Source organism: Scleropages formosus, chromosome 6 (genome assembly GCF_900964775.1).
Source record: "Scleropages formosus chromosome 6, fSclFor1.1, whole genome shotgun sequence".
Taxonomy (NCBI): domain Eukaryota; kingdom Metazoa; phylum Chordata; class Actinopteri; order Osteoglossiformes; family Osteoglossidae; genus Scleropages; species Scleropages formosus.
The window spans coordinates 17,096,372-17,118,143 of record NC_041811.1 but is presented as its reverse complement, the minus strand read 5'-3'; the positions used below and the strand labels follow the sequence as shown (position 1 = coordinate 17,118,143).

Sequence of the window (21,772 nt, the reverse complement as noted above, 5' to 3'; positions counted from 1 at the left end):
TGCTAAAAAAAAAAAAAAGAGGGAAAAATGCAACAGTTTCAATTATATTTTTAGTTTTAAAGTTCTTTAAATTCTCCTATTCACTCCAAATAGATATGATGACAAAGAACCAGTCTTCATGGTAATTGAGTGAATGAGTAATTCCTACTGGAAGTAGAAAGATCTTGATTCATCATTTTCATGAATTGTATGCCTTGTAGTTGGGAAGAGAGAAAAACAAGACATTTTGAGCATTTTGATCCCCAAAATGCACAGGCTACAGGGCCGAGTGCTAACGCTCCTCAGAGAACCTCCTGCACCGGCGTTTTAAAATCAAACCAAATAGCCATCATTTCTCATGACTGCAGTGACTTAGATGAAGCGATAGACAAACCTCCTTAGATCCTTTATTACTGAAAATGTCAGAAAAATCATGGTGTGAAATGTTTCAATATTCATCAGAAACTTCAATGATAAAACGATTCTGATCAAGTATTTCCGCTAAACCTTTTAACTAATTCACACTCTTCCCCAGATTTACTAGTTCAAAACATTCCTGGCAACTGTTTCTGTAGGTGACTTGTTGTAAGTCACCCATTTTAAATGATAAAAGATAAAATAAAGGGGAGTTGTGGTACAAAAAAAAAATAAAAGTACTTTGATATACAATATCAATACCCAGTCCAACAAACAAGAAAAACACTTTACTACAAGGCAGTTCTCCTAGTGTTGGTCCGTTGTGAGAATCATAAGCTGTTGCTGAACCAGTACAATTTGCATGAAAACTACAATAACCGCTGGCATGCTGCTCAATTGTTCTTCTGTGTCAACAAAGCAAGGTACTAAATCCTGCTCAGAAGGGGTTTCTCCTAACTGCAGGTAAAAAATGCATTTGTAAATAAGATCCAGTTTGTGAAGTGAGGTAGGGGTGGATTTTAAACATAATTTGCACGGTTTAGCAAAACATTAAGACAATAGCAACCATGTAGATCAAGCAGGCAAGAGAGGCAGTACTTTCACGATACCTTAGCAAAGTTCAGTGTTCTCATTCAGCGATCTTTATTGAGCTCACAGAAGAAATGAACGAAACTGGGAGAGAAAAAACAGGCTTTTGTTCTCCGAGTTGCTCCACAGTTAATGTTCTCCCTTTATTCATCATTACTTCCAAGGAACTCCACTATGAAACCGTCTTCTCCGTGTTTATCAGCTCTTTTATTATCTGTATCGTCTTTTCATCTGGAAGAAAAAGAAGCACGGATGAGGTCAGATGAGTTGAGGACAAGCTGAAGACTTAATTCTGCTGCAGGTTATAGCAGTGACAGGGACCCATGTGACTCCTGTAACTACAACTTTACACTGAAAGACCATTGCAGTGTTTCAGGTACTTAACTGAAGTGCTATAATTAAATAATTCTCACTATCATTTATTGTGGGCACCTGGGGGTGTAATAGTTAGGGCTCTTCCCATGTAATCTGAAGGCTCCCACTTCATATCTTCACTACTACTGTTATACCCTTGAGCAAGGTATTTACCCTGAATTGGTACAGTAAGAATACCCTGCCGTATATATGGGTAAATCGTTGTAAGGTTGATTATATGACATTTTAAGTTGCCTTGGACAAGCATGACAAAAAGTTTAATAAATAACACATGTAGTCTGAAACCGCTCATCCCAGATGGGGTCGTGGCAAGCCGGAGCCTAACCCGGCAACACGGGGTGTAAGGCTGGAGGGGACACGCCCAGGACGGGACGCGGGGATGCCGGTCCGTCACAAGGCACCCCAAGCGGGACTCGAACCCCAGACCTGCCAGAGAGCGGGACACGGCCAAACCCGCTGCGACACCGTACCCCCCTCGTTTAATAAATAAGCAAATATAAATATAGTTTACATTACTTTTGTACTACATCTCCTTTCTGATATTTTCATATTATCTCTTTGAGGAAAACCAGTGTTTCTTGTAGGCTGCATGTTCAGACGTGGATTTGGATACAGCTCGGTCGGTGTGGACTTCCCATGTTCTCTGGTTTCCTCTCGCAGTCCAAAGACGTGTGTTTCAGGTGATTTGTTGACTTCAGATGACCTTCGGTGTGCGAGTGTGTCATTGCTCGGTCGTGCGGGAAATAGATCATTGCAACTACTGTATTTTACTGCAGCGTGTCCAGCATCCTAAGCCGCCTCGGACAAAGGCGTCAGCTAAAAACGAGCCAATAGTAATGACGGCGTATTCTGCGGTCGTTTCTGGTGTTGAGGTTTTCGTTGACAAGGACACATCTCTGGTACTACAGCCTTTCTAAGCCCTTTGTCGGGAAGAAACTGACCAAAGAGGTGAAGCCCAGAGCAGTTGTGTTAATGGCCCAGAGTTGCCAGTATGCTGCTTTCAGTCTCCTTCCACACAGCTCTGGGGATTTACTCGTACAGACTGGGGTGAGTTACCTTCTAGGTTCATCTTGGGGTTCTCCAGTTTCTTCTCCAGGAGCGAGTCGATGAGCTTCCGCAGGTGTTTGAAGATGACCCCTATTCGCACGGGAGCCTTAGGGAGAAGAGGAGAGCGAGTCTCGCACTGGACTTAGAACTGCAGCCCTCATCATGGCGAGGGGCAGCCATGCAGGCCTTCATTCCAACTTTCACCCTCAGGAGCCGTTTTCCGCTCTCTTTGGGGAACATTTGTTTCTCGTGAACTTTATACGTACAATGACAGTGCTCGAAATGAATACCGAGTGACTCAGTTTAGAAGAACAAGAATGATCTACATAATTTTAGAGCAATTTGTCTACCCATCAATATAGTGGCTGGTGACCATGGCATTAAAGGCACGAAAGAGTTACGAAAACCTAGAAACACATTCTAGGACCGAAGTGAAAAAGAAGTTTAATATATGGATTGTCAGTTAAACCTATGATGAGTACTTTCAGGGTGAGTTAATTGCACTGGTGCAAGAAAATGATTCCTTTCAGTAATTTCCTGGGTAAAGTTTTACACTTGTTATAATAATGTGTGCAATGAAATAAATATTGAGCATTTAACAATACCAGAATACTTAAAATCCCATCTTCACTGCAACAGCAAACAAAAGGTATGCGTTTCTGCTTTTAGTCATACTTTTTTGGGTTACTGCATACATAACTATGGTATGTTCAAGGAACATGTGACAAAAATAAGATGGGAAAAGCAGAAATGAACGCATGTTTTGGAGCCATGAACTGCTGCGTTCAGGCATTTACAACATGGGACATTTCTTTCTTTGTGCTTCCCTCTGACTGACCTGGAAGTGAATCCAGCCGTCCAGCGAAATGAGCCTTTCGCGATGCAGGACATCAATGTCCCCCCCAAACAGCAGCATGGGGAAGGGCGAGATCAGCGTGGTGTCTCGCAGGTACACCTTGGAATACTTCACCTGTAGTCAACAGTCACATGTCCTCAGGTCTTTTTATGCCTAAAGATCATCTGCGATGCAGTACATATCACTTGACTAGATGACCTCACACACACTGCAAAATGCAACCGCACATACACGCATCATCTGAAACCGCTTGTCCCATACGGGGTCGCAGGGAGGCGGAGTCTAACCCAGCAACACAGGGCACGAGGCTGGAGGGGGGAGGGGACGCACCCAGGACGGGACGCCAGTCCGTCGCAAGGCGTCCGAGCGGGACTCGAACCCCAAACCCGCCAGAGAGCAGGACACGGCCAAACCCGCTGCGCCACCGCGCCCCCCTCAACCACACATACGTGGTCACATTTAAACACATTCAGAGGTTAACGTTCATACGTTTTTTTTATTCTGTCATACAGGTACCCTAAACCATGAAAAGTTTAATTTGCTTGTTAAATGAAGTGCCACATTTAAATCAACTCATCGCATACACAAATGTGTGTCTGCGGAACAGAGAGGTTCAGGGCAAGCGGACCATACGGGACTTACCTTTTCCTGAAAGAGCAGCCAGCCGTACGTCTGCAGCTTGCGGTTCACGGAGGAGGGGTGCACCTGGGCCCGGCCCTGCGCCGTCTCCACCGTGCAGGCGGCCTTGTCCAGTATGTCCACAGAGGGCACGTAGAGAATCCGGCCCACGCTGTCGTACAGGCCGGCGGTGAGCACCGCGTTCAGCAGGGGAACCTCCTGCGCCGCCAGGCCGCCAGAGGGCTTTGGGTCCCAGCGGTCTTTCCTGGACTTCGGAGACGAAAACCCAACCTGCTCCATCATTCGCATCAGCTCCCGCTTCACTTCCTGGTGGGGACAACCATAGCGCTGGGATGTCACGCTAGAAGTTAATACGGTGATGTTCGAACACATTTCCCACACAAGTATTTCAGGTTCTCCTTTATAAGTTGAGGCCAGTACCTCGATGGTCAGGAGGGCATTGCGATTTAAGAAGTGTTTCCTGCAGTAAGCCATCTCCGCACGCACGCCCTCGCTGCGCACGTTCTTCCACCTGCGGATGGAGAAGAGCACAAGAGACACCATTAACAGCACCGGGATCTGGGATCGGCGAGGGTAGGTCGAGCTATTCCTGTAAACCCCCAAACCCCCCGCCCTCCCAATCAAGCAGCCCTTGGTCACAAGCCACATGTTCAGTCTCCTTCCTTTTCCTCTGCCTGCTGGTCCTACGTATTTATGGGAGGATTGAATAAGCACAGGTGTTCCTGCAAGGCCGCACTGGAAAAGACCCAAAAAAAGGGCACGTACCCCAGATAAGCGTTGTAGATGGTGAGGTGGTCAGAACTGGCGACGGCGAGAGCTGCTTTAGCCAAGTTTGCTTCCTCCTTCCTGTTCATGGGGGTTGCGAACGGGGACTTCTCCGAGATCGCTGCTGCTATAGTGGCCTGCCGTACGGGACAGTTCAGTCAAAATTATGTGTCGGACATTTTCATTCAACAAAAATTTACGTTCAGCTCGAAAAGGATAAAGAATTATCCCATTTAAACAAATAAAGATATCCCCACACACACTGACTGAAACCGCTTGTCTCGAGTGGGGTCGCGGCGAACCAGAGCTTAACCCAGCAACACAGGACGCAAGGCTGGAGGGGGAGGGGACACACCCAGGACGGGACGCCAGTCCATCACAAGGCACCCCAAGCGGGACTCGAACCCCAGACCTACCGGAGAGCAGGCACAGGCCAAACGCACTGTGCCACAGCGCCCCCATAAAGATATCCAAATTATACATAATCCACTTACACACGTATAAAAGTTTACAGTATATAAAACTATTTTATAGTATTTACAGCCTCTGAATCAACCGCATGGTAAATTAACAAGAATGGCTTTCCTTAGCGGTAAACTCACAACAGGATCCAGACAGCCGAAGATGGCGGCAAAGATGAGCATCTTGCCGATCTTCACGTTGACCGGCAGGGTGGCCAGATGGTGTCCCAGGGGGGTGAGGGTGGGCTCGTCCGGCCGGCACGCCCCTATCTTCCTCAGCAGGCTCACAGCGTTGCTCACGGCCTGCGGCTGCGGAGCGTCCAGCGCCCGCGAAAGGAAGTCCTCAGGGGGGCCGTAGTCGCACTTCTACGGGACCAGAGGTCAACCAAATACGGTAAGGCAGCTCACATTATAAGCAGACAAGCCTGCTACATCTTAGCCGGTGTTCCATGTACACACACGTCTGAAGCCGCTTGTCCCAAGCGGGGTCGCGGCGAGCAGGAGCCTAACCCGGCAACACGGGGCGTAAGGCCGGAGGAGGAGGGGACACACCCAGGACGGGGCGCCGGTCCATCGCAAGGCACCCCAAGAGGGACTCGAACCCCAGACCCACCAGAGAGCAGGCACAGGCCAAACCCGCTACGCCACGGTGCCACCGCACCCCCTCGTTCCATGTATACGTTAGGCAGTAATAAACAATGTACCCTGCAAAACCTGTAGGCTCCCCTGGAATACACAGGCCCTGTAAAACTGGGTCCTTTCAGAACTGCGTTCACCATGTTCATCAACTCCATGCCTGTTAGTTGGGACAAGAGCATGAACTGAACACCTGTTTGTTGGAAGCCGGCACCCTCTTTTGTCCTCTCGAGAGGACACGCATTTTGAAGCGCCTCCCCAGAACTACGCAGGCTACGTGGCCGAGTTCTAACGCACCTCACAGAGAACGTTCCGCTCTTTGAAATGGTACCATGTTTTGGGGAGGAGCAGCTTCCTAGAAATCCTAGAACCGCATCCCAAACATTTCTTGCTTGGTCCCAGAGGCCACGCTGCAGGCAGACGTTTCCCACCTGGGCGTTTTAGGAGGTGCTGAACCCCCCTGGATAAACGTAATGCCACGGAGCACATAACCAGAAAGTGTGTTTTAAGACTTTAATGAGAGGCTGCACGGCAAACCGTTCCAGCGAAAACACTCATTACGGGAGTCATATTTAAGCAGAGTTGCCACCTATTGGCTTTTTTGCTTCACTTCTCTGCCCAAACCACAAACCAAATACCCATCATTTCTCATGACTGCAGGTACCTACATGAAGCAATAAAGACAAACCTCCTTAGATCCTTTATTACTGAAACTGTCAAGAAAAAATGTATTTTAAAGTATAAAATGCGTCAGTATTCATAAAAAATTATCTCTTCAACATAAAATGTGCTAACAGTGTAGGTTAGAGCAAGGTACTGGTTTGAAAACTGCATGGATATTTGGAAGTACACAGATTCCAATTTGTCACTGAAATGCCATCCTAAATACCCATTTTTACACTTTTCTTACATACTAATAAAATGTATTCTTCTTCTTATTATCATCATCAGTCTTACTCACATTCCCTTGCATTTGTATAGAACATACCTGTACATAAATATAATGTCTAGCGACTATTTTTGTATATTGTCTAATTTATATTTTTATATATATTTTTTATCCTTTATTCACATATTCTATCTTCTCATCTGTGTCTTGTCACTGTCATTCTGTCTGTGCTGTGGAAGTTTGTCACCAAGAGAAATTCCTTGTATGTGTGAACATACTTGGCAATAAAGCTCGTTCTGATTATTATTATTATTATTATTAATACAGGGCAGCAGGTAGCAGAGTGGAAGAGCTGCTGCCTAGCACTTGACAGACAAGTTTGAACCCACCTTCTGCTGACCAAGGTACTGTAATTATGCTGAATTGCTCCTGTAGAAACTACCTTGCTGTCAATCACTGTAAGAGGCTTAACATTTTAAGCCACTTTGGAGAGAAGTATCAGCTAAATAAATTAAGTGTACTGTTTATTCATTTAGCTGATGTTTTTCTCCAAAGTGGCTTACAATGTTAAGTTTACCTAACCAACTTTTTACCTTGGTCTTTGATTGCAAAGCAACAGTTCCAGCTACTACATTAAACTATTTTGTAATTTCTTTCTTTCCCATATAAAGCAGAGGAGCCTATATATAAACACTGATGGAAGGTCAAACATTTTATTTACCATGATATGAAGGCAGAGCTCCTCCAATGGAACTCGCAGTATCTCTGGCACAGAATAGTCTATGAAGCCTTCAAATCTACAAAGAGAAATTATTGTACAAGTGAAATGCACTGATTTATAAGGTAATAAGCGTGGTAGCACGAGCGATTTGCCGTTTGAGAATACATGTCTGTGGTAGCCAGACCCTCCACCCCTTACCGATATTTAGCGTAGAGGCGGAAACAGAAGCCATCCCTGACTCGTCCCGCCCGGCCCTGCCTCTGGAGGGCGCTGGCTTTGCTCACAAAGGTCTCCACCAGGGAGCTCATCTGACTGCTCTCGTGGTACCTGGAGTTGGGTCAGTGTTTGGTCAGAAATCTGTACCCTCTACCCTGCCAAAGCAGTGAATAGCAGACCAAAAGAAAAAAAAAAAAAAAAAAAAAAAAAAAAAATCGTGCCGACCTATTTAACATGTTACAGCAAACAATATTCAGCCGCCGTTGCATGTGCAGCTGCTTGTAATTTTCTACATAAATCTATTTTAAAAAGGTTGATTACAGCTGTTGTACTTGTAAGATTGTAAATTTACATGTATTAAAACGTCTACAAGCAATGTCAGACCTTAACCGAAGACAACACTTAGAAAAAGAAAAAAAATCACCACACATCATTCATTTTACGCCACTCTTAGATGGATATAAATTACCTGTTCTCTTTCGTCTTCCCAGTATCAATGACGAATACCACATCTGGTATTGTGACCCCTGTTTCTGCGATGTTAGTAGACAACACAATCTGAAAATGAAAAAAGGGTCAGCACCACAGTTTCTTGACCTCTTGATGCCACACGCCCCACTTCTGTGTAATGAGAAATTATATTAGGGGATGTATGTTATGCCAACGCTTCGGTTTTTTGATCTGGCTCCGATGTGGTGGAATGACCGCCCTCTCTCACTCAGAACTGCTAAATCTCTCTCTGTGTTCAAGAAGGATCGCAAAACCCACCTCTGGAGGACTCACTTCTCCACTGATCTCGTAAGTCATCGATAAACGTCGTTTATGCTGTTTAATCATTTAAAAAACCCATATGCAGCTACTTGTACTGACTTGCATGGCGATATGATGACAAACGGACTGTACTCAAGAATCATGTGTCTGAATCAAAATATCTCCATCTGGTGACATAATGCACTTTTGTAGTGTTCTCTGGCTCACTAGGGAGAAGAGCATCTGCTAAACGACTAAAGTAAATGCGATATAAAATGTCTACAGTAGTGAGCATGCAAAACACACTGAAATATGGGACAGCTGGTAGCGTAGTGATTAGAGCTGCTTCCGTTGGAGCCAAAGGACACAGGTTCGAGACCCACCTCCAGCTACAGTACCCTCGTGAAGGGTACTTACCCTAAATTAGTCCAGTCAAATTACCCCGCTGTATAAATAGGTAGGTAACTGTAAGTGGCTTAATGTTGTAAGTCGCTTTGGAGAAAAGGGTCAGCTACGTGAAAAGATGTAAAAATATAAGTATACTTCAGGGTGTAATACCTTGCGTATTCCAACGGGAGGAATGGTGAAGGCAGCAGCCTGATCCTGGGAGGACAATGTGGAGTGAAGGGCAACCACCTTGTACCTGCAGGATGCTCAGGTCAGTCTGGATGCACATACTTTTCAGCAAGAAATATGGAACTCGAGCCTCAGACTGAGCATATATGGACTCTTATTGCGAGTTGAGTCTTAACGTGATCAAAACTGAATTAAAGCCTATGAACATGGCATCAGCATAAGTGTATGCGAGAGAGTGAGCGGTGCGTGAAAAAGCTGCGCGTTGTTGAACGCGCCGGAATCACCTCTCTCTGAGTCGGAACCGTTTGTCTGAGGACAGGAGGTCATACAGCTGCTGAATGTGAGCAAGTCCAGGCAGGAAGACCAGAACAGCACCGTCCAGTCCTGCAAACTGGGGGGACTTATCTACAGCAGGAGAACGTGGACAGTTATGACCATACTTAGACAAAAGTTAGGGGTATACACTAAAAACGTTAGTCCTGTGAGCAATCTGTGCGTGTGTCATGCAAAGGATTACCCAGGTAATTCAGGAGATCTAGGATGAGGTCCATGTTGATCTTGTTGGGGTTCATGTACTGAACTGCATGGCGGGTGCGACTGCTGTAGTTGTCTAGGTCGAGTCCGCCTCCCCAGCCCCCTCCCGAGTCTCTCGCGACAAACTCCTAGAGCACAGCGGACGTCGGCGTGAGCGCGTGCGGAATGGTGAAGGAGAGCCACGGCACCCAGGACTCCGCTCGGTCAGGCTCACCTGGTAGGTCTGAGTCTTCCCTCCCTTCGCGGTCACGCTCACGCTGACCTCCTCCTCCTCCTCCTCCAGGTAGTGCTGGCTGTAGTCCGAGTCCTGCTCCAGCACGTAACCCGTCTCCTCCACCACGTCCTCCAGATGGAAGACCTGCGTCAAGAAAGCCAGGTCAACCTCGAGGCGCTTACACTAATTTGTCCGTCCACCCAAGGACAAGGCAGGGCTTGAGGATGCCGGTCTTCCGCAGGGCAATTATTACAGGAGTTTCCAAATAAAGTCCAATGAGATCCCTCCGGACAATCACCCCTAAAGAAATACTTTCTGAACCGAGATAATCCTTGTGAAACGCTAAAAATTTATTGGACTCTAGATTAACTTTATGAACGGTTTGAGTAAAACGCTTAGAGATACCGTTCGATGCGGACGAGCTTAGGGAATATAAAACTTTTTTAATGAAAAAAAGGGGAAAAATGTAGCGGCATACAACACCATGTGAGAGGAACCCGTACGCAGGCCATCAAGTTTCGAATAAGGAGAGTGTTCGTGTGCACGACGAGCCTTTCCACGTCTTCTTGCCCGCATAGGACTCAACTGCCGGCGAGCGACTCTCTCACGCACAGGAGAGGACGGAAACGCTCACCTCCACGGGGAAGGTCCTCCCTGGGATCCTCACCACGGGGCAACGGTCGAAATAGCCGGCAAACTTCTCGCAGTCGACCGTGGCGCTCATGAGCACCAAGCGGAGGTCGGAGCGTTTGTGCAGGAGGTCTCTCAGGATGATCAGGAGGAAATCCGACTGGACGCTGCGCTCGTGAACCTGATCGACAGCAAGCGGTGCGGCAGAACACCCTTGGAGCACGAACCGCGTTTGGCAGGTTTCGATTTTAATTTGTCATTTACACCAATGTTATAATATTGGAAGAAAAAAAAAAAAAAAATCAGCCATCACCTCATCGACGATGACGTGGGTTAAGGAACTCAAGAGCCTGTCCTGCTGCAGCTTCCTGAGCAGAACTCCGGTGGTGCAGTACAGCAGGCGAGTGGAGGCTCCGGACCGGGTCTCCATTCGCATCTGGTACCCGCACAAGGACGTCTGCAAAGCACACAACAGCAGCAGAGTCACAAACCCGTCCCAACTCCACACGCAGAAGGTGCCAACGATGGCGGCGGAGAACGAGAGGCGGCGGGAACGGAGGCGTGAGCCGGGTCCTACCTTAGCCCCCGGCCCGTCCTCGCAGCCCAGCTCCTGAGACACCCTCTCAGCCAGACTCATGGCAGAGATCCTTCGAGGCTGGGTCACCACGATGTTACAGGACTGCCCGTCGGGGCCCTGGGCCAACAGGTCCTCCAGGATGAACTGAGGGATCTGCGTGCTCTTCCCGCTGCCGGTCTCCCCAGCCACGACTACGACGCGGTGCCTCCTCACCACCTCCAGGAGGCGCTCGCGATGCTGGAACACGGGCAGCTGCTCACGCTCCCGCAGGAGACGCTGTGCCAGAGGCGAGCTGCGTTGCCGCAGCAGGAGGGCGCGGGGCGACGCCTCCCTTGCCGGATCCAGCGTCGGCTCCTTCGCAGGGGGCTCGTCCTCCGCGGAGGCCAGACTCTCCCAGGAATCCTCGGGCTCCCCTCCCCTGCCGTGGCCCGGCTGGGGACCAGAGGGCTGGTTCTTCTGCTGCTCCAGCTTGAGGCGGTTCAGTAGCCGTGCGATGAACTGGTCCCGCGGCCTGTTGATCTCCGTGCGACTCTGCTCCTCCTCCTGCTGCTCGCTGTCGCGCCACTCCAGCCACACACTGCGATAGGTGGGCGGTAGAAGCTGGTGCACCGACTGAGACGGACAGAAAGAAATCCCATTTTTACCGAGTACAGCTCAGCCATCCTCGTGTACCCCCCGTGTGTGCTGGGTCCTGTCGCAGCAGGAAGTCAACAGGTGATTTAGTGGTTAGAGCTCTTTCCTTGTAGGACTCAGGTTGTAACCCACTTCCCACCGTAGCACCTACCCTGCACTGACAGTGAAAATTACCCTCTTATATAAATAAATAAATCATTATAGATAGCATGGGGGGGGCGTGGTTGCACAGTGGGTTGGCCCGGGTCCTGCTATCCGGTGGGTCTGGGGTTCGAGTCCCGGTTGGGCTGCCTTGCGACGGACTGGCGTCCCGTCCTGAGCGTGTCCCCTCCCCTTCCAGCTGTACGCCCTGTGTTGCCGGGTTAGGCTCCGGCTCCCCACGACCCCCGTATGGGACAAGCGATTTCAGACGGTGTGTCTGTGTGTATTATAGGTAGCATAGTATACAAACCTGTAAGTCACTTAGGAGAAAAGCCTCAGCCAAATTATTATTATTATTATTAATAATAAACCATCTCAATCTATCAAGCTGCTGATACTTCTGTTTTACATCTTAAGTATGTAGTGTTCATTATGTCTACTGAACAATGTTACAATGATTTTGTAATTCAGCCATTAAGTTAAAGGTTTCATTCACACACACACACACACACACACACACACTTTCTGAACCACTTGTTCCAATACGGGGTCGCAGCCTAACCCGGCAACACAGGGCGTAAGGCCAGAGGGGGAGGGGACACACCTAGGATGGGACGCCAGTCCATTGCAAGGCATCCCAAGCAGGACTCGAACCCCAGACCCACTGGAGAGCAGGACCCGGGCCAACCCACTGCACCACTGTGCCCCGCAGAGATACACTGCACTAAACTCCAATCACACAGACTAAATATTGCACCAACCCACTGCGCCACCGCACCCCCTATTCATCCAAATTAAGTTAAAATATTTTGTATTGACAGTTGGTAGCATAGTGGTTAGAGCTACTGCCTCTGGATCCAAAGGTGGCAGGTTCGATCTCCAGCTGTAGTACCCTTGAGCAAGGTACTTACCCTAAACTGCTCCAGTACATTACCCAACTGCATCAATGGGTAAATAACTGTAACCTTAACCTTGTAAGTTGCTTTGAAGAAAAGTGTCAGCTAAATGTAAATGTTCTCCGTTTTAGTTAAGTTCTAGGATAGGTGAACTGAACAAAACCCTGCACGCAGTTTATAGAGCCATGCACACCTTGATCATACACAGTGAACTTATTTGCAAAAAAACAGTGTACACAAGAATATGAAGGGAAAAGAAGGTGATAACAGTATAATATACCCTATACATTTACTGTATTTTATTTAGCAGATTCTTTTCTCCAAAGCGACTTCCAATGAACTCTACGTAGTGTTATGAGTCCACACACCTTATTCACCACGGTGACTTACCCTGCTAGATACACTACTTACAATGGGTCACTCATCCATACATCAGTGGAACACACACACTCTCTGGGGGAACCTGAACAGCATGTCTTTGGACTGTGGGAGGAAACCAGAGCACCCGGAGGAAACCCACCCTATACCCAACGAGACTGAGTATCGCTTAACAAAGTCATAAGGACGATGCAGTGCAATGGAAGAATAAATCATGCAGTACTCCTTCAGTGTGGGAAAGCGTTCCACCGCACCTGTCCCTTAACCAGGTTGTACAGGGCCAAGGTGGCCGCGAGATGTTGAGCCTGCATGCCGTCCTCAGTAAGGATGGTGGGACAAACCTCCAACACGTCATCTGCCTTCTGTACGCGCACTCTGGGGAAACAAAGCATTTGTCTCGGACCTCTGTCTTCTACATCGCTGTTACACTGTTAAAGTGGACTTTGGGTTGTTGGAAGCATGAAGAGATTCTCAATTTTAATAGAAGAGAGTACGCTGGCTAAAGCAACTTAATTACCATGGTACACATGTACTGTCTACTGAAACAGTGGCTCATTCGATCATTTCCATGGAACCAAAAAAGCATTTGATCATAAACACTGGCGTGGAAAAAACGTGGTACGTGTTCGTTGAAACGGCGCATTCAAGGACACACCTGGATCTCCAGTACCGACCGGCAGGCACCTTTTGGAAGGATGGCGGCGGGCTTTTCGGGAGGTTTTTCCTGCACCAGTCGATGAGGAACTGCTTGGGAGACTTGCCCGTCCAGCTCCGGGCCGTGTAGTCGAAATTCCGGATGTCTTTGGGCTCATTCTTCTTCTCCGCTAGGAGAAAGGGACAACACAGCGCCATCTCAGCCAAAACACACTGACACAGCTGAGCAGGACAAGAGCGGCAACACGGTGCGTTACTGTCACGCGCTGGCAGATCCGGTCATCCTTCATACTTTTCTCTGCAGGAGGTGGATCTTCACGCTCGAAGAGATTGATGTTCAAGTCTTCCTTTCCCTCCTCGACAGGAGTTGGTTTCTTCTCTTCTTTCGGAGCATCGGTCACTTTGATCGCTGGATTAAACATGGGATGTGATTCCAAAGGCTTCATCTCTGCAATACAGTTAGCACAGCATCAATGTCATTAGTATCAACACTTTTGGAAGGTTTTCACTAGAACCCTCAGTGAAGACATGACAAATAAGCACATGGAACATGCTTACATAGCAGAAAATTAATGGGCATCCTTTATCATAGAAAATTAAATTAAAAAAAATTACTCATATCCCTACAATAATCCAAAAGAAAATTATTGTAGGGATATGAGTAATTTTTTTAATTTAATTTATATATGTTAGATGCTTTAAAAAAAAAAGAAAAAAAAAAAATCCAAGCTATAAACTTGCATAACACTAGGGACCTTAAGAACATTTGAAGACAATGAGGATGTTGAGGACACTATGGACGTTAGAGACATTTAAGAGCACTGAAGACAGGACGGTAAGAAAATATTTGAGGGCATTAAGCAGGACACAGTGAAAGGAGGGTGGTGGTTCTGCCCCTCTGAGCCCACCTTGCTGGATGACTCGGATTCGATCCTGCGCCGTCTTCTGGGCGGCCCTGTCCCTCTTCGCTTTTGCCGAGGCCGCCAGCTCTTTAGCGTCGAATAGCTGGGCTGTGAGCACCAAGTACCTGTCGTTCTACACACAACACACACACACACACACACACAATATTATTACCCTTCATATCACATAGTATCAAGAGTCGTGACTCTGCTGGTCGCCAATTTACCTGCTGCACCCGTGTCAGTTAGGCAGAAAGTATAAACCATGCTCTCTGCTGGAAACGTTGCCAAGTGCCATCAAGTCGATGTCAAAGCCTCAGTCTCGTCCTTTGCACTTCCCGTGAAAGTTCTGACCTGACTCAATCCAGAATTGACCTCATTCATCGTTATTGTGTTGTATCGATGTAATCCATCGTATCCTTAAAACTCTCCTCCAGTCTGTTTTTCCTGTCCTGTACTGTGTTTAAAGTCCAGCTATCACACTTATATACAGTAGTGTCACAGGAAAGGGTAAAAACATTCATTTAAAATTATTTCCTTGTGGAATCTGGGAAACCTCATGTAATCTTATGGGTCCATCGTGACATCGGCGGACAGAGCCATTTCAATCCTAAATCCACATAAGCGGGAGGTGCTATTTGCGCGTCACCAAGAGTCGACAACACGAAAGAAAAAGTGAAACATTGCATCCATTAAAACACATTTTCGTGTGAATTGCATGGTTATAAAACATCACAAAAAATTTTTCGTTGTTGTGGAGGCACTTTATCTGCACGATCTTCAATGGAACTGAAGAGCAGCAAGTACACGGACCTTCAACGGTGGCTTAAAAAGTGCCGTTAATCTGAATTATATAGAAATGTGACTCACTGGGTCAAATTTATCTTCGTGTTCTGAGGTCTTGGCTGAATCTTCACCGTCCTCTTCGGCCTCGTCCTCGCTGGATTGCTCAGCGTATCTCAGGATCCACTCCTTCACAGTGGCGCTCTCGCTTTGCACGGCGGCCTCCTGCGACAGAGACGGAAGAGATACCCCCCACCGAGTTGGACGGTGGCATCGTCATCAGAGCCACTCCGACATCCTGATGGGCCACATACTCTTCCCCGCTCCATTTCAAGGCTGGGTTCATTTCAGTACCACCAGAAGGGCTCACTTTTTTTTTTTTTTTGCTTCCTAGCCATTTTAAATAAAAGTAACTTGGTTAGAGTCACGAACATAGAGTTTTGTAAACCAAACGCTATTGCTCGTAGACACCCAAACAATAAAAAAAAAAAAAAATCCAGCACAGCAAGCCAATATTATAGTACGGCAGATGGAGCGGTCCTCATTACATGTTACGACCAGATGTCGGCACTTGAAGATAATACAATGGCGTTGATGGGACAGCTGTCGTGAGTATGGATCATGGTAAGTCGTACCTTTCCTAGGTGGAAGACCACCTGTACTGCTGTTCTCTTCCCCTCTCTTTCTTTTGTTTATGGCAGTTATTTGTTTGTTGATTTATATATTCTTCGGTGGGCTCACCACCTGCCGGAGAAACCATAAGGGGCCGGTGCGTTGTGATTTGGGCGGTGGTCGGGGCCGAGTGCCCGGCCGACCCGAACCTCGGGCGCCAACTCTGGTTTTTGGGACTTGGAATGTCACCTCACTGGCGGGGAAGGAGCCTGAGCTGGTGCGGGAAGTTGAGAGATACCGTCTAGATATAGTCGGGCTCACTTCCACTCACAGCTTGGGTTCTGGAACCACTCTGCTCGATCGGGGGTGGACTCTCCACTATTCTGGCGTTGCCCAAGGTGAGAGGCGGCGGGCTGGTGTGGGCTTATTAATAGCCCCCCAGTTCAGCCGCCATGTGTTGGAGTCTACCCCGGTGAATGAGAGGGTCATCTCCCTACGCCTTCGGGTCAGGGAACGGTCTCTCACTGTCGTTTGTGCTTATGCGCCTAGCGGCAGTGTAGAGTACCCGGCCTTTTTAGAGTCCCTGGGGGGCGTGCTGGAAAGCGCTCCCACTGGGGACTCTGTCGTTCTACTGGGGGACTTTAACGCCCACGTGGGCAGCGACAGTGATACCTGGAGGGGCGTGATTGGGAGGAACGGCCTCCCTGATCTGAACCCGAGCGGTGAGTTGTTATTGGATTTCTGTGCTAGTCGCGGTTTATCCATAACGAACACCATGTTCATGCATAAGGGTGTCCACCAGTGCACTTGGCACCAGGACACCCTAGGTCGGAGGTCGATGATCGACTTTGTAGTCGTTTCTTCTGACCTTCGGCCATATGTCTTGGACACTCGGGTGAAGAGAGGGGCTGAGCTGTCAACTGATCACCACCTGGTGGTGAGTTGGATTCGATGGCGGGGGAAAAAGCTGGACAGACCTGGCAGGCCCAAACGCATAGTGAGGGTCTGTTGGGAACGTTTGGCGGAGGCCCCTGTCAGAGAGGTCTTCAACTCCCACCTCCGACAGAGCTTCAACCAGGTCCCGAGGGAGGTGGGGGACATTGAGTCTGAATGGACTATGTTCCGCTCCTCCATTGTCGGTGCGGCTGTTCGGAGCTGCGGCCATAAGGTCTCCGGTGCCTGTCGCGGCGGCAATCCCCGAACACGGTGGTGGACACCGGAAGTAAGGGATGCCGTCAAGCTGAAGAAGGAGTTCTATCGGGCCTGGCTGGCTCATGGGACTCCTGAAGCAGCTGACAGGTACCGACGGGCCAAACGGAGCGCGGCTCTGGCAGTCGCCGTGGCAAAAACTCGGGCTTGGGAGGAGTTCGGTGAGGCCATGGAGGAAGACTTTCGGTCGGCCTCAAAGAGATTCTGGCAAACCGTCCGGCGACTCAGAGGGGGGAAGCGGTGTTCCACGAACACTGTTTACAGTGGAAGTGGTGCGCTGCTGACCTCAGCTGAGGATGTTCTCGGGCGGTGGAAGGAGTACTTTGAGGATCTCCTCAATCCCTCCGACACGCCTTCCGTAGAGGAAGCTGAGGCTGGGGACTCGGAGGGGGACTCGTCCATTACCCTGGCTGAAGTTGCTGAGGTAGTCAAAAAACTCCTCGGTGGCAAGGCTCCGGGGGTGGATGAGATCCGCCCCGAGTTTCTCAAGTCTCTGGATGTTGTGGGGCTGTCTTGGCTGACACGCCTCTGCAGCATCGCGTGGAGTTCGGGAACGGTGCCTCTGGACTGGCAGACCGGGGTGGTGGTCCCTCTTTTTAAGAAGGGGGACCGGAGATTGTGTTCCAACTACAGGGGGATCACACTCCTTAGCCTCCCTGGGAAAGTCTATGCCAGGGTACTGGAAAGGAGAATCCGACCGATAGTCGAACCTCGGATTCAGGAGGAGCAATGCGGTTTTCGCCCTGGCCGTGGAACACTGGACCAGCTCTATACCCTCACTAGGGTGTTGGAGGGTTCGTGGGAGTTTGCCCAACCAGTCCATATGTGTTTTGTGGACCTGGAGAAGGCATTCGACCGTGTCCCTCGTGGCATCCTGTGGGGGGTGCTTCGGGATTATGGGGTTCGGGGCTCGTTGCTACGGGCTGTTCGTTCCCTGTATGACCGGAGCAGGAGCTTGGTTCGCATTGCCGGCAGTAAGTCAGACCTGTTCCCGGTGCATGTTGGACTCCGCCAGGGCTGCCCTTTGTCACCGATTCTGTTCATTATTTTTATGGACAGAATTTCTAGGCGCAGTCAGGGAACGGAGGGTGTCTGTTTTGGTGGCCGCGAGATCTCGTCTCTGCTTTTTGCGGACGATGTGGTCCTGTTGGCTTCATCAAGTCAAGACTTGCAGCGTGCACTGGGGAGGTTTGCAGCCGAGTGCGAAGCGGCGGGGATGAGAATCAGCACCTCCAAATCCGAGGCCATGGTTCTCAGTCGGAAAAAGGTGGATTGCTCCCTCCGGGTTAGGGGGGAGTTGCTCCCTCAAGTGGAGGAGTTTAAGTATCTTGGGGTCTTGTTCACGAGTGAGGGAAAAATGGAGCGGCAGGTCGACAGACGGATCGGTGCGGCGTCTGCAGTAATGCGGTCATTGTACCGGTCTGTTGTGGTGAAGAGGGAGCTGAGTCGTAAGGCGAAGCTCTCAATTTACCGGTCGATCTACGTTCCTACCCTCACCTATGGTCATGAACTCTGGATCATGACCGAAAGAATGAGATCGCGGATACAAGCGGCAGAAATGAGTTTCCTCCGCAGAGTGGCTGGGCGCACCCTTAGGGATAGGGTGAGGAGCTCAGTCACCCGGGAGGAGCTCGGAGTAGAGCCGCTGCTCCTCCGCATCGAGAGGAGCCAGTTGAGGTGGCTCGGGCATCTGTTTCGGATGCCTCCTGGACGCCTCCCTGGGGAGGTGCTCCGGGCTTGTCCCACTGGGAGGAGGCCTCGGGGCAGACCCAGGACACGTTGGAGAGACTATGTCTCCCGGCTGGCCTGGGAACGCCTTGGGGTTCCCCCAGAGGAACTGGAGGAGGTGTGCGGGGAGAGGGAGGTCTGGAGTACTCTGCTCGGACTGCTGCCCCCGCGACCCGGCCCCGGATAAAAGCGGAGGAAGATGGATGGATGGATGGATGATTTATATATACATATTCATTTATATATAGTCATTTAGGGCTGGTAGTGTAGTGGTTAGAGTGGCTGCCTTTGGACCCAAAGGTTGAAGGTTCAAATCCCACCTCCGGTTGTAGTACCCTTGAGCAAGGTACTTACCCTAAATAGCTCCAGCAAAATTACCCAGCTGTAGAAATTGGTAAATAATTGAAAGTTGGTAAACATGGTAAGTTGCTTTGTAGAAAAGTGTCAGCTATATGAATAAATGTAATCATATTTTGCCTTTTTCCTTGTATATGTGTTGTGCAGCCAAGAGTAATTTCCCTGTAGGGTTAATACAGTTTTCCCATTCATTCACAGAGTCATACATATATACCTTTGGTTTCTGCTTCTCCGGCTCTTTGGGAGTCTGCGGTTTCGGAGGAGGAGGCTGAAATTTTGGCTTCGTGTTTTGTTTCTCCTCCTGCATTTTTTGACTGAAGCCTTCTGGAAGTTCCTCTAGAAGGAAGGAGTCCAGAGAGGTTCGGTGAGTTTGGAAACACGTGGCAGATTTGAAAGAAATTATAAGGCCCACATTCAATAACCAGTTAAGGATTCTGTCGTTTCCCAAGTTTCGTCACCGTAAAATTAGACTGTTAAACATAGACTTGTCGTCGGAGTCACGGTGCTCCACTTAGCACGTACCGTCCTGGAGGTTCAAACAAAGCCAGTCGAGAGCAGAATGCAGATCCCCGCCGTACAACACGCTGCTTTTCATGGCTTCCTCGATGTGCTCTCTCTTGAAGTGGAATCGCTGCAGGGCCGTGTACAGATCCTAAACAAATCGCACACCATCAACACCGCTTCTCAGGCTGGTGACACCGTGTCCCCCGAACACACGCTTTCAACATGGGCTAAAAGAAAAGGACCAGAAACCCCATGTGTTTCGCCCACCAGAAGTTTTTTAGCGGTGAGTCTTCTGGAAACTGGTCCCTTGTCTCCATTCTCCAGCCTGTATTCGTTGATCAGCTTGATTACCCTCTTCTCCAAATCGGCTTGAATAATAACCTTCGGAGAGGAGAGAATAACTGTACCGAAGGGAGATGGACCCCATGCACAACAACGATGGGTAGACGTGTGGGTAAACGTGGACTGACCGTTAAAGAGGAGAAGCACTTACTTTAAGGACAGACTTATCGTGGGCCAGCGCTCCTCCCGAGTCTCCCTGAGCAGGGCTGGCGAAGCTATAGGTCTTCGGAGCTTTCGTACACAGATTGAGCAAAAGACGGAACACGTCTATGAGCATCTTTAATCATACAGAATAAAACAGAATGGAACAGAATTCACCGAGGACAAAAGGAGAAATTCTTTGGTACCACTATCAGCGACCCAGTGCAGTATAATCACAAGAACGAACACAAAAATAAAGACCGGAGCATAAGCACACCCTTCCATGCTTTCATCCATCCACCTCACGCGAGATATTAATAACCTGACATGTACAGGTTCCACTGCGGCCTCATGCACTTTCCTTTCGGATTAATAAAGTTATTATCTACCCATCCATGCACGTAGGAAATACCGCAGCACATGCGCCATTACCCTAGGATATAAACAAATACCATAGCATTACCATATATTACACCACATCAAACACCATGCCCTTTCCCTGCAGGTGATAAAGTATCCTGTGCAACCTTAAAATGCAGAAGTGGCAAACATTACAACAGTATAAATACAATGATCATTTGGGTTCAGCAGACACATAAAAATAACAACAACAATAATAATAGTAATAATAATAATGATGATGATAATGATAATAATCCATTAATACAGGGGTCAACCCATGTACCCACTTATACAGTGGTACTTAGTGTACCAGTTCAAGGTAAGCGGGGCGGCACGGTGGCACAGCCAGTAGCGCTGCTGTCTCACAGCGCCTGGGTGGTGTGAGAGAACATGGGTTTGATCCCTGCTCAGTCTGTGTGAAGTTTGCATGTTCTCCCCGTGTCTGTGTGGATTTCCTCTGGGTGCTCTGGTTTCCTCCCACACTCCAAAGACATGCTGTTCAGGTTCCCCCCTAGTGTGTGAGTGAGAGAGAGAGAGTGTGTGTGTGTGTGTTTCACTGATGTATGGATGAGTGACCCAGTATAAGTAGGGTATCTAGCAGTGTAAGTTACCTTGGTGAATAAGGTGTGTGGGCTGGTAACACTACATAGATTTCAGTGGAAGTCACAGCCTGTGACAGATGAGAAAAACATCTGCTAAATAAATAAATGTAAGTGCCTTGTTGATCAAGGTGGATAGAACAGGAGTGGGATTCGAGCCCACAACATGCAGCAGGTGAGGGCTCTAACCACTAGCACTACGCCACCTGCTGCCCCATACTTGCATACGAGCTCTACTGTTTCCCCAATAATCTCTGTGCTGATGTCAGTCACAGCAGGTGGAGGGGGGAGAAGGAGGAGAGCGAACACACAACAACACACCTTTCGCTTTGCTGTCCCTGCCCGGGATCGCGCCCTGCTGCTGCTGTTGCTGCTGCTGTCTCCTCCGCGGCGCGCTGCGCTCCGCCGTACCGGCGTCCGCATTCCCGCTTCCACCGCTGGCGGTTGAGCTGTTGCCCGACGCGGCCGGTGACACCGCACCCGCGATCGCCGATCTCTTCTTCTTCCCGCCCATGATTGAGATGAACACCGACTTCACGGACACGTTCAGACACTAATGCCGGCGGCAGCATAAGTCAGCGCGTGTCAAGCGCGCTCCCACCTAGCGGGCCGATATCGCCC

At 48.9% G+C, this 21,772-nt stretch overlaps 1 protein-coding gene across 1 annotated transcript; it reads right to left on the bottom strand.

Annotated features, from left to right (window-relative positions):
• Positions 1–243: 243 nt before the first annotated feature.
• Positions 244–21,684, bottom strand: dhx29 (DEAH (Asp-Glu-Ala-His) box polypeptide 29). Its single transcript, XM_018736759.2, has 27 exons — positions 21,473–21,684; positions 20,161–20,240; positions 19,935–20,048; positions 19,686–19,815; positions 19,378–19,499; positions 15,345–15,482; positions 14,481–14,607; positions 13,865–14,020; positions 13,574–13,742; positions 13,173–13,293; positions 10,871–11,482; positions 10,607–10,750; positions 10,298–10,474; positions 9,664–9,807; positions 9,433–9,577; positions 9,200–9,320; positions 8,898–8,982; positions 8,059–8,147; positions 7,572–7,700; positions 7,374–7,449; positions 5,269–5,493; positions 4,667–4,803; positions 4,322–4,412; positions 3,905–4,207; positions 3,245–3,376; positions 2,416–2,512; positions 244–1,215 (listed from the first exon to the last, which is right to left on the bottom strand). Exons 1-27 carry the CDS (start codon positions 21,663–21,665, stop codon positions 1,157–1,159), a joined length of 4,116 nt encoding a protein of 1,371 aa, XP_018592275.2. The 5' UTR covers positions 21,666–21,684; the 3' UTR covers positions 244–1,156.
• Positions 21,685–21,772: the final 88 nt, after the last annotated feature.

Excerpts from the sequence above, each read along its gene's own strand:
- dhx29 (XM_018736759.2), bottom strand. The coding sequence starts at position 21,665 with ATGGGCGGGAAGAAGAAGAGATCGGCGATCGCGGGTGCGGTGTCACCG. Across the intron at positions 20,049-20,160 it reads ACGATAAGTCTGTCCTTAAA|GTTATTATTCAAGCCGATTT; the intron begins GTAAGTGCTTCT and ends TCCTCTCCGAAG. Across the intron at positions 10,751-10,870 it reads AGGACGGGCCGGGGGCTAAG|ACGTCCTTGTGCGGGTACCA; the intron begins GTAGGACCCGGC and ends TGTGCTTTGCAG.